Source organism: Tachypleus tridentatus, chromosome 2 (assembly GCF_004210375.1).
Source record: "Tachypleus tridentatus isolate NWPU-2018 chromosome 2, ASM421037v1, whole genome shotgun sequence".
Lineage (NCBI taxonomy): Eukaryota > Metazoa > Arthropoda > Merostomata > Xiphosura > Limulidae > Tachypleus > Tachypleus tridentatus.
In genome coordinates, this window is record NC_134826.1 from 105009439 (window position 1) to 105024136 (window position 14698).

The window sequence follows — 14698 nt, forward strand, 5'->3', positions numbered from 1 at the left end:
AATGGGATCAACTTGACCCTGTCTACTGTTTTTTGTTTTTACTAATAACTCTGGTCTGGTTATGACGATCCACATACCATGGATTTGTCTGAAGTAAAATGTAACAGGTTGTGCAGAGAAAAGTGGAGATGATGTAAATTGAATGACTTGCCCTGTAACCAGAACATGAATCCATGGTGAAAGAACTCCAAGTGTCCAGAAAGTGATGTAATCAAGCTCCCACACCCAAAGGAAAATAATTGATGCCATTTTCATTATTCTGCTTGAACCAAAGATCCTTGAGCATGAAGACAGACTAATATGAGAACCAATAGACCTGGAAACTGAAGGTGGTGGTCACAAAATACAAATAGCTAATAGCAATAAATAAAACTGTAAACAGATTGGATCAATTCATGAACTCCAGCAAACAATATGGGACAAAGAACAGGAGCTTCTCATAACTTGCTGAAGGCAAAAGACAGTAAACAAACACTTTCTAATAGATCACCTCTACTTCATAAATCTAAATGACAGAACAGCCAAGAAACCAAAAAAATAACTGAAGAAGGCAATCTGACAGGCAGAAATCAGCAACATCCACAACTAATATTCAAATTACTGAGGGGAAAGGTTGATAGAATTCAGACAAGGGTTGAATTCAAGATAAATACCTCAAAACAGTCGTGAAAGGAAGACAAAGCCAAGAAAACTATGATCTGTTTAAAGCGATTACAGATTCCAATCTAGTTGATTGTTTTGGCATTTAGTAGTACACAGCAACTGGGCTACCTGTGTCAAACAACCAGTAAAAAAGAAGGTAAAAGTCATTATAAAATGTAAAAAATTAATCAAGGTAAAACTAAAGAAACTTCAAAAAGCTGGTAAAACTTAGAACTAAAAAGGCCAATGGCCCTTAAAAATTTTAAAACACAAGTAAGATGGACTGTGTCATTATCACCAATGACACTGTCCAGTTTCAGGGGTAAACCCATGGAAAAATCATTTAAAAACATAAGCCATTGTCACAAAGACCACACACTTGTGCATTAGTCCAAGATAAAAGAAAATGAGTTAAAAACTGACCAATTTACAGCCTTGTCCTCCTTTTGATTCTTTTGGAAACAAACAGCCAAAGAGTAACAGGAGGTTTGATCTGGAAAAGTCTGTTATCATTTTGCTCACACCAAGTAAATTGCAAACTGGTATGGAACCAAGCCATGAATACAAGACCATAGTCCATATATAAAACAGGCACAGCAGTAATAGCACCAGAGCAGACAGACTTAGTTGCAGTGTTAGCAAACTAGTTCCCACAAACACCAACAGGACCTGGTATCCAGTTAAACTAGATAGAAACAGAAAATAAAGAAAAATAGGCCAGTCAGTTTTGAACATAGATGAGAACTGGGTGATAATAAATATGAAGCCATTCCAAGGCCAGTAGAGTTATGAGAGTCAATATAAATAGTACAACTGATGTACGGTGTAGCTTCTATGTGATCCAGGGCAAGAGAAATAGTATACAACTTGGCAGTGAACATAAAAACTGTAGACAGGATCCTGTGTGCAACCACCCAACCACAAAAAACCATGGCACAGCACACAGAGTCACCTTATTTCGAGCCATCAGTAAAAATAGGAATGGAAGGATGGTTAAAAAGATGTTCAGTAAATAAAAGACTAATTGCAAACAGGAATATCCACCTTCTTCAGATGACTCAAAGAAAGGATTCAAGTGGAGAATGGTAACAGGCCTTAGAGGGTTGGGCTGACCAATGGAGACAGCAACATCATCCAAAAACAGACCCAATTCAGTTAGCTGTGTCTGGACAGGAAAGCCAAGAAGAATAACAGATAATCTATTCTGAAAAAGCATAGCCCACTGAAGTGGAATGCTGTGGTGAGAATAGAAGTTTTGAAGCATACAATAACAAAAGTTCCAAGTGGCAGAAATGAAGAGGTAGTTCATGAGACTTCATGTACAAACTCTGGACTGGAGAAGTGAGGAAAGCCCCCATGCAGAGCCAAGGCCCAAGATGTTGAACTGGGTCCAACATCTTCAAGGCTGAAGTCCTGGTAGAACCACAGACCAGAGACCCATAGTCCAATTTGGATCAAATGAGAGCACAATAGATTTTAATTTTAAGTTGGAAGAGAGGACAAGGAGAATATTCAGTGCCCTTGTGTACTTTACATGTAGCTGCTTGATGTGTAGAATGAACTTCAGCTTATGGTCAAAGATAAGCCCCAATAACTTTGCCTCAGAGACCATGGGAAGGTCAATATTGCCAAAATAGAGCTCAAGATCAGGGTGAGTATCCTGATGGGGAGAAAAGTGCATGCAAACAGTCCACTTCAATAAACAATTGAGGGTAGACTGAAGCTGCCTCTCAATATACCTCTCACTTGAAGACTGACATACAAGATGTAGAAGTCATTTGTAATTGTAGGAGGAAGTTTTGCAGTGATAGCTTTAATTTTTGCACTGCAAAGTGTGACACTCAAGACACAACCCTAAGGGACTCCAAGCTGCTTTGGAAAAGAAAGCATTGAGGCCACAATGACTTGGAATCACTAGCCCACTCAAAAGTTCTGGATAAAAGTAGGTAAATGGCCATGCAATCCATATGAATGGAAGTCTCACAAAATGCCAAACCTCCATATAGTATCAAAAGCTTTCTCAAGGTCGAACAATATGGAAACAAGATGTCACTTGAAAGACTTCTCAGGTAGTCCACAATGGAGCACTCTCACTGGAACCCACATTTGGTGGGCAAAGTGAGATTATTTGACCCAAGGAACCACACAAGATGAGCATTAACCATCCTCTTTAAAACCTTACAAAGATAGCTCAAAGCAATTGGACAATAGTTGGACGGAATCTTGAGATCCTTCCCTAGGCTTAGTTAAAGGGGAGACAATAGCCCAATGCCAAGCATTAGGAAAAACATTATCCTGCCAAATCCAGTTAAAAACAACCAGAAGAAGAGTAAGAAAAGCAGGAGAGAGATGGTTCAGAATGGCATAATAGATATTATCAGGTATGACTGATGTACTGCTAGACCAATGAAGAGCAAGCTTGAGTACCACCAGGGTAAAGATGCAATTATAGTCATTGAAACAATTGGTCCATAAAAGGTAATTGCTCTGCTAGAGACTTTATGGCCAAAAAGGTGAAGAACAAAACATAAGTGCTAGATGGATGAGAAAAGCTTTTGCCGAGAGCATCAGCAGCCAGCTAGACAATACACTCAGTTGCTACTGCCATGCAGTAGTTTATCAATATTATACAGGCAACAGCAGGATCAAGTTCTAAGACAACAGTGAAACAGAGCCAGTTGGCCTGGTCCAACTTCCACCAAGACATGCAGTTCAGGTAACATCAAACATGACCAGTCTGCCTCGTGGATTATTGTCAACCCTCCATGAAAAGTGAGAGAACAGAAAGATCAATAGCAGTAAAAGAGTGACCAGGTGCATGAAAATAAGTTTAACAAGCAGTATTGAAGATATAAAGGTTGTAATCTGAGAGAAAACTCTAAAGAATGACTCATGCCAACAATATAAGCACCACCTCAGAGGGGATTATGCTCGTTAAAGTTCTGCAGGATTAAAATGGGAGACAGTAACTATTTAATGACAGTATCAAGGTCTGATTGATCATAGGTCTTTCCAGGAGACAGGGAGAGAGAACAAACAGTAACAGTATGATCCAAGGAAACATGCATGGTGATAGCCTCCAGGGCATGTCGAGTTACAGAGACAGGGAGGGCACATTCTGGTAAAGCAGGAGTGCCACCCCTCCATGCAATTGTCCATCACACCTTGTCATTCTGATATAAAGGAAACTGCTCAAAGGTAACTGTATCAACAGATTTCAGAACATTTCCAGTAAAGTTCAACACACAGGATTATAGGAAACAATCAAGGCCTTAATGCCATCCAGATTAGAATAGAAACCTCAACAGTTCCATTGCATCAATGTGCCCATTGTTATTTAGGTGGAGGATCCTTTGGTTTGCAATTACACTGCTTTTCTTTATTAGAAGGAAGACTTTTGACCTCCATGGATTCTGCCCTGGATCTAGTGTGCAGATTTCTGTCAGTAATTGTTGATTCCAGCTACTAAGAGTGAGAATGAATAATCATTCAACAACTCAGGGCTGAAAAAAGATGGACTTGAGCATATGCCAGAAGCTGGAGCAGAAGAAAGCAGATCCAAGCAGTCACTGGAAAGAATGGTGGGAACAGATACAGGTATAGATTTGGACTTGCCAGAGGGCAAAAGACTCTGTACATGGTTGAAAAACAACTCTGCTGAAGGCAAGTAAAGATCTGTCTGCACTCCCATTGAGGCAGTGGAACACTGTGCAGCAGCATATGTCCAAGATAGATGTGTGAACAATAACTTCCATGCCTTGGGGTAAGAAATGTTGTAAACTATTTTCACATGCTGTACCTCTTTCTCTTCCACTCACCTCGGGTAAGTAAAAAGTAAGAGGAACAAGAGCCACTACAATTAACACAGTCAGAGTCCAGCTTGCACTTGTAGGCATCATGGTCTTTGCCATCCCAATGAGAATATGTCAAAGAACTATGACGTGTTTTTGAGTGACTTAACTACTGACACTGGAAACATCTGAGAGGGCTGGGAATATACAAGTCATACCTTACAGTTCAGATAACCCTCCTTGACAAAAATACATGAACACAGTGGTGTAAGCTTCAAAATAAGAACATTTGTAAGCAGCATAATTTTGTTTCTGTGAGTGGATATACTCCTCACTGTAGAAACTCCTTAGGTAGAGAAACCAGTGAGGATTACTGACTCAGGGATATTTTTCAAATCCTTCTCAACAATAACTCCTTGTGAGGAATTCGAAATAGTATGGGGAATAACCTCAATGGGTATATCCCCAACGATCTTCAAATGCAAGAAAAGTTCACTGTGTTTTGGGATGGAGGTTTCCACCAAGATGTTCCCAGAACATAGCTTCTTGACTGACTGAGGAGAGCAAGCAAGCACCTCTAGTCCCTTCTGAATAAAAAAGAGAGACATCTAACCTAAAGAGTTGTCTGACAAATAATGTAGTACGAGAAAATAAGGTACAGGTGTAGGAGGTGAAGACTGCTGTTCAGTCTTCAAGACGTGATCATTTATGAATGAGCTTTATTATTATTTTTATTTGTATTTCAGAGATCCATAATAAAAGTAAGATTAAGTGCCCACCAACCCCACCCACCACAAAGCCCTATGAGGGAATGTACTACAATGCCAAACAATAACATGGCATCGAAACCAGGGTTTCATGAGCAATATACCCAAACACCAGTGTCAGACATAATATCCATAACACCCAATGAGAACGTCCAATGGTACTCAGCTGACCCTACCCCAACCTATCTCATTAATCCTTCCTGCGAGTCACTAATTAGATGAAGAGGCATTTGGTTACTTTAAGAGAGTCATAATTTCTCCCATTATTTACCAGCACTTGCTCAAATTTCTTCATTTTCACATTCAGAGCACTGACCAGGATTCCAATCTAAAACCCCACAGGTCCAAAAGGGGAGGGGACCAACTCTCGAGAACCTAAGACTTCTTCCTGGTGATGATAAGACAAGACATGATGATTTCATCACATAAATGGGTGGCAAATATCCCAGAATGAACAGCAATAGCAGAATGAGAAATAACCAAGAAATCAGTAAGGAGGAATAAAGGCAAATGCAATTAGGAGATCCCAAAATTTCATCAACCTGAGCAACCAAATGAAGAAAATGGGCTGGAGGTGGTTGATCAAACTCATCTTTTGTTGAGACCAATCTAGTAAAAGAATAAGCTGGAAGAAGAGAGTCTAAATTCTCCATAATTAATCCTGGGTCATTTGTAAATGCTACTTCAGAACTCCTCAGACAGACACCTTTGGTCTGCATACAATTCTTCATCTCACAACAAATCACATCATGGACAGCTTCTGTTGAGAGTGACCTAGCCCTCAGCTGTTGACAAACACTAGATCATAAAGGTGGAAAAGGTCTACACATTAGAAGACATTAACTCAGGAATTCATGCAGTACATTTTTATTTTTGATAGTTCATTAATATAAAAAAGATAACACAACAGAAGTACCAACTACATTCAAAGTCATGATTCAAATTGTAGATAATCACAACACAGAAACTCATGCACAATGCTTTGTGGATAAAAAGTTATACCATCTGAATGAGGTGCTTATTTAATGTGTCCATTGTCTACATACAGTAAAATTAAAGAATTCTGCAAATTAGAAATTGGCAAGGGCATTTACGTGGGTTATAAAAGACTAAAGCAAGTGTGTGAAATGCTTAGATTAGCATAGAGTGAAAACCCTGGACAATGAGAAATAGCTATATGGTCAATGGAGGTATGTATGTTTTGGAACAAGCTAATGTGAGGTAGTAATTAACCAAATCAAAACACTATAGTCTGTGAACAAGTAAAAGAGTAGAGAACTAGGACAAAACATGACCTAGAATGTGCACATATAAAGAAGTAATGAACTAGAGCAAAATAGTATCTTCTATATACCATGTCAAGGAGTAATGGATAAGAACTAAATACTACCTTCCATGGATACATCTTAGTCAGTAAAACTCTGATAAAACATTAATAATTGAGTAGACACATTTAGTAATGAACAAAGTCGTCATCAAAGTGAAAATTCTGAAAGAATATTTCAGTATTATTTCTTCTTCCTTAATTTATCACATGTATACATGTTAAAGGGGAATAGAAGAGAACTAAACAAACATTTAAACTTAAATGATAAAGAGGAACTTGACTGAAGCATCCTTTACTGTGTGTACGTATTAACCTTTTACCTTCTCCACCTGTATATTTATGCACACTAATCATCATCTCCATCCATAAGTTTATGCAAATTTTGAAAATGGAAAAAAAAACACTCTACAATGAATAATAGTTAAGGAATAAGCAACTAAATAAATAGTACCTACTGAGAGTACCTACACTGAGGAGAAATAAATGAGATGATACATTACCTTGTGAGTGACACAAGGAGTAAGAAAATGATTAACATCAAAATATACGATAAAAATAAGCAATTATTTCTTAACATAAACTGTTATTAATTTAAGAGCAATAGCACAAAATATTTAAGAGACAAAGCCTGTGCTAAAAGACTTAAAGGGATTACAAACAACCAGTTACAGCTTACAAATAAAACAACACAGATACACTAGAAAAGAAACCTCTCCTTATGAAAGCAGCTATTCCTTTTTTTGGCACCAAGATTAATGCTTGAGCAAGCTGCACTTAATCCTGGAAGTTTCAATTCAAAATTAGTCATGCCCATTCCCTAAGAAGTGTTTTTCTTATAGCAAAGCCACATTGAGCTATCTGCTGAGTCCACCAAGGGGAATTAAACTCCTGATTTTAGCATCGTAAATCTGTAGACTTACTGCTGTACAAGCAGAGGATCCCTAAGAAGTGCTGTAAACCAGTGATCTCAGACTCTTATCAGATCCATTAAAAATGTTTCTTAATGACAAGCTTGAATTTAAATTTCCACTGTTTCCAATAAAAATCATAAAGTTATTTTCATAGACACTAGTATCAGTACTGCTATCTGTTAGCAAAGAGAAAATCTACTGACTGACACAGAGCCAAGCGATTTGTTCAGTAGATGCTGGCCTATACAGTTTGCAAATTCCCTGCAGACCATATTGTTTGGGTAAGTATCACAAAGGTCCATGCTTTTCTTTTTTCTTACATTCAGTAATGCCAAAAATTTTTATAAAAGCTCTCTTCTCTCATCCTTTTACCACAAAACAGATGATATCAATAAGCTTGCCCACCCTCTCATATTCTCTGGTTTCAAAATCTATCATATCTCTCCATACATGATTTTGAACCAATTACTAATTAAGATTATTAATATCCACTTCAGACGACCTTGACACTTAGACACCGAAGATAAACTTATCTCTATCTTCATTCTACACATTAATTCAAACAAAAGCAAAAAAGTTCTTTTTTCCTATCTTTAAATCTATGCTTTATCATTGAAAGTTAATTATAACTTTTAACTCTTTTACTGTATAGTTTGGATATATCCAAATAAACATACATACTGACTGCAAAATTGTGATTTGTCTCCTAAGTAACAAAAAAAAAGTTTTCATGTACTGCAACATAACAATATCCCCCTGTACTTGAAACAATCACCAAACCTGCATGCTCACTACCATTTGTGTTCCATGGTATGAAACCTTGATGTTTTTATGCCTCATTACAAAACTGCCAACTTGGCAAAAACAAGTATACAAACTATATAAACTGCTTCTCTAGATCTTGGCTATTGTTATCTAAATATTTTATAATGGTTTTGAACTATTGTTGATTGTTTTGTTTATATTTATGCCAATTACTGGACACCACTTCTGATTTCTTTTTTTTATCATTATTTCTCCATTTTATTTGATATTATGGGTAATTTTTGATATTTTAGGAAAGTTCACTTGAGTGTTATAGCAAAGCATACCATAAAAATTCAATAACACGTGATTCTATTATGACATTAGAAACCTACCAACTAAAGTATATGTGACGTCTCCTTTATCAGTTCTTCCTGCTCTAATATGTTGATCATACCTTCCATGTTTCTGAAAATCCAAGCATCAAAGTTTCTCACAAATTTCAGTTTATCATCTGCCTTATACACACAAGTTTAGTTGCAAACCTAGTATCACTACACAATGTCTAGTTTTGGAGATCATTCATCACTTACTATTGGGTTGTTTTAGGTTTCGTTAACATGTTTACATCTAGTGTCAGAATGCTTTTCCAATTGTTTTATGTTTTATATAATAGGGCAAGCCTAGTTTCCATTCTTTGAAGGGGGATGGAATAATCTAATTCATGACAGCTTAGATAACTTGACTCTTACAGTAATGACAAAAGATGAAATCCTACAACACAAAGGAAGCTTTGCTTAAAATATATTTTATTTTTCTTATGTAGCTCTTTTACTGATTGACAATAAATACAACACAAAGTTGCTAAGCAAAAGGCATATTTCATTATAGAATGATGGTAATTTTTAACTCTTGTTTCCATTTGCAAGCCTAGAACCCTCTGACCAACTATACTACTGATTTCATTTCACAAACATGAAACCATCTTCTAATTCTAATTTTTATTATGGTTTTCCATGCATAAATGACTCTTTTGACTGATTCTGCTACTAATTTGGATTCAGAAACCTGAAACTATCTGCTACCAAGTTCTACAATTTGCAGATGACCTAAGAAGTTCAAAACATTGTTCTCTATTTTATTTTAATAAAAGTTTTAATACCCATACCAATTCTCTTAAGATAGAGTCGGACACTTTTAAAATTTAAGTCATACACCAGCAAATACAATACCAATATCCATTCACAAACCTGAAACCTTCTGATGATAAAATCAGCAGTTCTACTATGATTTCAATTCAAATTTGAAACACGTTTGATTAACACTATCACCATGGATATCCTTCACATGACAAGGGATGTTTCATGTCTTACATTCAAAATTTTATTAAATTAGTTTTTGTTATACCAAATAGTACAGTATAAAATCTTGGCTAATAATTCATATTTTAACAGTATGTATGTCTGAAGTTCTTAATTCTACAAGGCAATATGTTAAAAATCCTGAATTTCCCCTAGTGTGAAATATTTAACATTTTCTCATAGCATCTTCTCTTTTTTTATTCACTACCCCTCCAAAAAGTGTAAAATTAAATGTAAATTACTTGCTATAAAATCATTGCTCAGAAAAATAATTTTATAATCTTCAATTTTGTTTGGTTACAGAGTTATCAAAAAAAAATCACAAACCCTCCCTCATGCCACATCCTCTCAGGATTTGTTAATAATTCTCTCATGTTTAATTATACATTACCTGTTACCAATAAAAAGCCAAAGTTTTCACCTATCAAATAACATGTATAATGCTGTGTTCTAAAAAATAATCACCAATTTCACTTACAGTACAAGCTTCCTTTCTATGGGAAAAATAATGACTAGCTTAGACGAATTTGTAATAGCTCCTGTCATAGTCAAAGACAAACATTTTGAAAATTAGATGAAATATACATTTTGCATGTTATTAGTCTATATTCTTTGGTGCATTATTTAATTAAATAAGAATTATTTAGTGTATTAATACCATTAGAGTGAAATAAATATGGTTTAGTGCCCTCAACAGTCAACAGCAAAAAAAAATAAAAAATTAGGTGAATACTTTATTTCTTGTTTTTCATGTTAATTTTTTATTATAAAAGTAAATAAAATGTAAAAACAGAGATAACTAAGGTTAGATAACATCAGATTAGGTAAAATAAACAATGATAATATAACAAACTAACAAATATAATATAAAGTGCTACTGAAAACAAAGATTTAAAATATACGTAGGTTTTATGAATTACACTAAAACATAATATATTCATGGTCAAATCTTTAGGTTATTAAAAATACTTCACTAAAAATATAATTTTTTGTATGCAAAATATATGTTAGCCAAAAGACTGCCAAAATTTGTGAAAATATATATATTACATAGAAAGATAGAAGTATCATATCTATAGACTAAATGAGTACAAAAAGTTCACATGGTCAAACTGATCAAGCCTGTGTTAAAAATAGTTAAGTATACAAATTGTTTCCATGCTAAACCTGAAATCTTTGCTGACCAATTCTACTGCTAATTTCCTTTCACAAAAATTAAACCTTTTGACTAATTCAGCAGCTCTACTTATTCCACAAACCTGAATCTTTATAACCAATTGAGCATTTTTACAATTGATTTTTTCATTCACAAATCTGATTTAAGTTTTGACTGATTTTTGGTTGGGTTGTGCTATTGTACATCACACTAATATAGTTGTATTTGAATATCAGCAAAAACTGCTCAAAAGAATCTATTTTTACTTAAAGTTCACAGCTTATGCTGTAGACAAAACAACGAAACTCAATCCAATGACTTGAGCTGCTTTTGAACATGTTCAACCTGCAAACCAATAATTAATCATATTCATCCACATAAATTAACACTTATCCTAACATCCCTACCAGTCACTAAGTTAATTAATTTACCTGCAAAATTAAGCTAACTGCAATCCATATAAGCTATACTGAGTATTAAAACCTTTCCACTGTTGCCATCTTATATGCAAACACCTCGCCAATATCTAATACTCCACCTTAATTATTAATTCAAATAGTACTAAATCTAAGTATAAAAATAATGAATAAATATTTTATTATTATACCTGATAATACTGGGGATGGCTTCTGTCTATCAATTTCTTCAATATTGAACTGTAACTTCATCAATTGCTGAGAGTGGGTTTGTGCCATACTGTTTAAAGACTCGTGCAAAAAAAAATCTCCAAACCTGGTGTAACACTAAACTGACTAAGCCAGGTCTAACTTCTTAGCTTAAAACTAATTTTATAACTTCAAAATATAATGACAGGTTGACTACGTATGACAGATACACATAAATGACAAAAACAGAATAATTTCTGGTAATAACTTATAGTGAACCGTCTACTAATGAACGAACAAGCACATAGTTAACAATATCGAGTATTATTTCTAGATTACCCTACCAAGACTTCACAACTGTAGTGTTTAAATCTGTTGTCATTCACGTTAACAACAATAATAATAATGTCGAACCATGGATAAGTGTTGAAGTAGGTCTAAGCTAGCCCTAACCTACTAACAATGTAATTAATTCAATGGGAAAGAGAGCAAGTTGCTATCTATTACCAAAGTTGTATACACCCTATTCACAAACACAATTTTTCACTGTTACACAAAACTCTCATTTTTAGACACTGCTACAAACAAAATCACATCAAACTGCACTTCTTGCAAAAACAGAAACGTAAAAACTTGTAAACTGTAACGACCCGGATGATGATTTTCGAAATCGCAATGTGTTCACAACACCTGGAAAAAGCCTCAGCAATCAGAAATATTCACATGCTTAGGATATCTTTATTTATAATAAACAATTTAAAAAACCTAAAAATCCAGAAAACTGAGCCAATTGTAATTGTTTCCAAATTATACAAAAATAAAAAATAAACTCATGTTTATTATAGTCGCACTAATCCATCTTGCAATGATTAAAAGCTTTCACACTGATGAAACTAAAATCTAAAGAAGTAACTTCTAGAAAATTCTAAAAAAAAAAAGTAATTGGATATATACATGATGTGAGTGAAAATTAGAAAAATAATTTGTCAGTTAAAAATAAATTAAATTTGCTGTATAATATCGTTTAAAACAACAAAATACTACATTTAATTTATTCAAAAGACCATTTTCATCATGCCAATAAAAAACGAATTTAATTTCTTTTTAAAATGCGGTGACAGCAATTTTTTACAGAAGATAAGTTCTGATTTAGATAATTACAATATTTTGATTAACAGTGTTGAACCATCATTAGATGATGAGTCTATACTATGGGTCAAAATGTAATTATTAAAATCAGAACTTGCCTACCTTAAAAAGCGCTGTTATTGTATTTTTGAATTAATTATTCTATTCCATTGATTATTAACTAAATGGCTCAGCGGTATGTCTGCAGACTTCCGACGCTAAATACCTGGTTTCGACACCCGTGATGGGCAGAGCACAGATAGCCCATTGTGTAGCTTTGTGCTTAATTCACAACAACAACAAAAACTAACTAAATATTAAAAGTCATATTTATTGTTAAATCTTCAGTGATGTCGAGAAAACCCACTTGAAAAGAAAAATATAAATGGAAAAACGGCTCATTTGAGTTTAGAAATTTTCTTTACGTAGAGGAGCGAACAACGTTTCGACTTTCTTCGGTCATCGTCAGGTTCACGTAGTTCACTCCTTTACGTAAAAAATTGTCTCAACCCAAACAAGCCATTTTTACATATATATTGTTAAATCTTCCTTGCGTGGAAAGATTACATACTATCATGATTGTTTGAAACACACATTTTTTGCAACAAAATCTATCTTATTATAGGGTTTCTTTGTACAAATCGAGGCCTGACATAGCCAGGTGGATGAAGGCGTTCGACTCGTGATCTGAGGGTCGCGGGTTCGAATCTCGGTAGCACAAAACATGCTCGCTCTTTCAGCCGTGGGGGCGTTATAAAGTACGGTCAATCCCACTATTCATTGTAAAAGAGTAGCCCAAGAGTTGGCGGTGGGTGGTGATGACTAGCTGCCTTCCCTCTAGTCTTACACTGCTAAAATAGGGACAGCTAGCACAGATAGCCCTCGATAAGCTTTGTGCGAAATTTGAACAAAAAATTGTACAAATCGAAATTTTATTGAGGCAATTGACAAGAAATTACCCAACTTCCAATCTAAAATTATTATATTATAACATTCATAAACTATTAAACGAGTTAATCTAGTGATAATAATGTAATATTACAAACACATGCATATACACTGCTGGCCAAAATCTTAAGACCAATGAACATAAAGAAAATATATGCATTTTGTGTTATTAGACTCAACCACTTATTTGAGAAGAGCTTCGAAAGATGAAAATAAGAAAAGGGAAAACTAAAATAAAAAACTTTTTATCATTTCATACGGAAAATGTGAAGACTATAAAATTAGCCTAAATACTAGCTGGTCAAAAGTTTAAGACCAAACTGAAACGAAGCGTTAATCGGTAAACGCGTAACGAAATTTAATCATTTGTGTTCAAGCATTAGCGTTGTCAATGTCTCTCACTGACATCCTCTGTGTTACATTGGGTAAAAACATGGCAAAAGCTAAATAGTTGACAGAGTTTTAACGTAGCAGAATTGTCGAGCTGCAAGAGCAAGGTCTCTCTCAACGTGCCATTACTGGTGAGATTGAGCATAGTGAAACTGCTGTTGCAAATTTCTTAAAAGACCCTGAGGGGTACGGAACGAGAATTTCAAATGGCCGGCCCAAGAAAATTTCACCAGCGTTGAGCAGGAGGATTCGACGGGTTGTCCGGCAAGACACCAGCCGATCGTCAAACTACGTTAAGACCCTTAAGGATGCAGAATGCAGCTTGAAAACAATAAGACGGCATCTATGTGAGAAAGGCTTTAAAAATCGTAAACATCTTCAAAGGCCACGCCTCCTTCCACACCATGAAACAGCTCTGTTAAACTTTGCTGAGAAGCACCAAACATAGGACGTAGAAAAGCAGATGAAAGTTTTGTTCTCTGATGAGAAAAAGATTAACCTGAATGGTCCAGATGGCTTCCAACATTATTGGCACAATAAGGATATCCCACCAGAGACATTTTCTACACAACACAGTGGAGGAGGTTCCATCATGATCTGTGGTGCTTTCTCCTTCCATGGCATCAAACCGCAGCTTGCTACATTGGCATGTTGGAGAGAGCATTATTATTGACTCAAGGCCCTTGCTTGTGTGGAAATGACTGGACCTTTCAGCAGGACAACGTTGCTATCCATAATGCCCACAGGACAAAGGAGTTTTTCATGGCAAATAACGTGATTCTTTTGGACCATCCAGTGTGTTTGCCCGAACTGAACCCCAATGAAAATGTTTGCAGGTGGATGGCAAGGGAAGTCTATAGAAATGGAACATAAATTCCAAAGAGTGCATGATCTTAGTGAAGCCATCTTGACCACTAGGAATAACATT

The 14698-nt window shown here is 35.4% G+C and overlaps 1 protein-coding gene across 15 annotated transcripts in view; it reads right to left on the bottom strand.

The window, feature by feature from the left end:
• LOC143244753 (uncharacterized) overlaps nucleotides 1-12172 on the bottom strand; it is a 145687-nt gene extending 133515 nt beyond the window's left edge. For 5 of the 15 annotated variants that reach the window (XM_076489999.1, XM_076489998.1, XM_076489995.1 and 2 more), the window contains exon 1: nucleotides 11307-12167. Coding sequence is in view for 10 of the 15 variants with exons in the window: in XM_076489995.1 (XP_076346110.1) it covers nucleotides 11307-11394 (88 nt within the window). In the remaining 5 variants the exon portion in view is untranslated. Of the gene's footprint in view, nucleotides 1-8577; nucleotides 8651-11306 lie in introns of all 15 variants that reach the window. The other 10 variants (XM_076489989.1, XM_076489987.1, XM_076489988.1 and 7 more) reach the window with 6 other exon arrangements.
• Between the last annotated feature and the right edge of the window lie 2526 nt (nucleotides 12173-14698).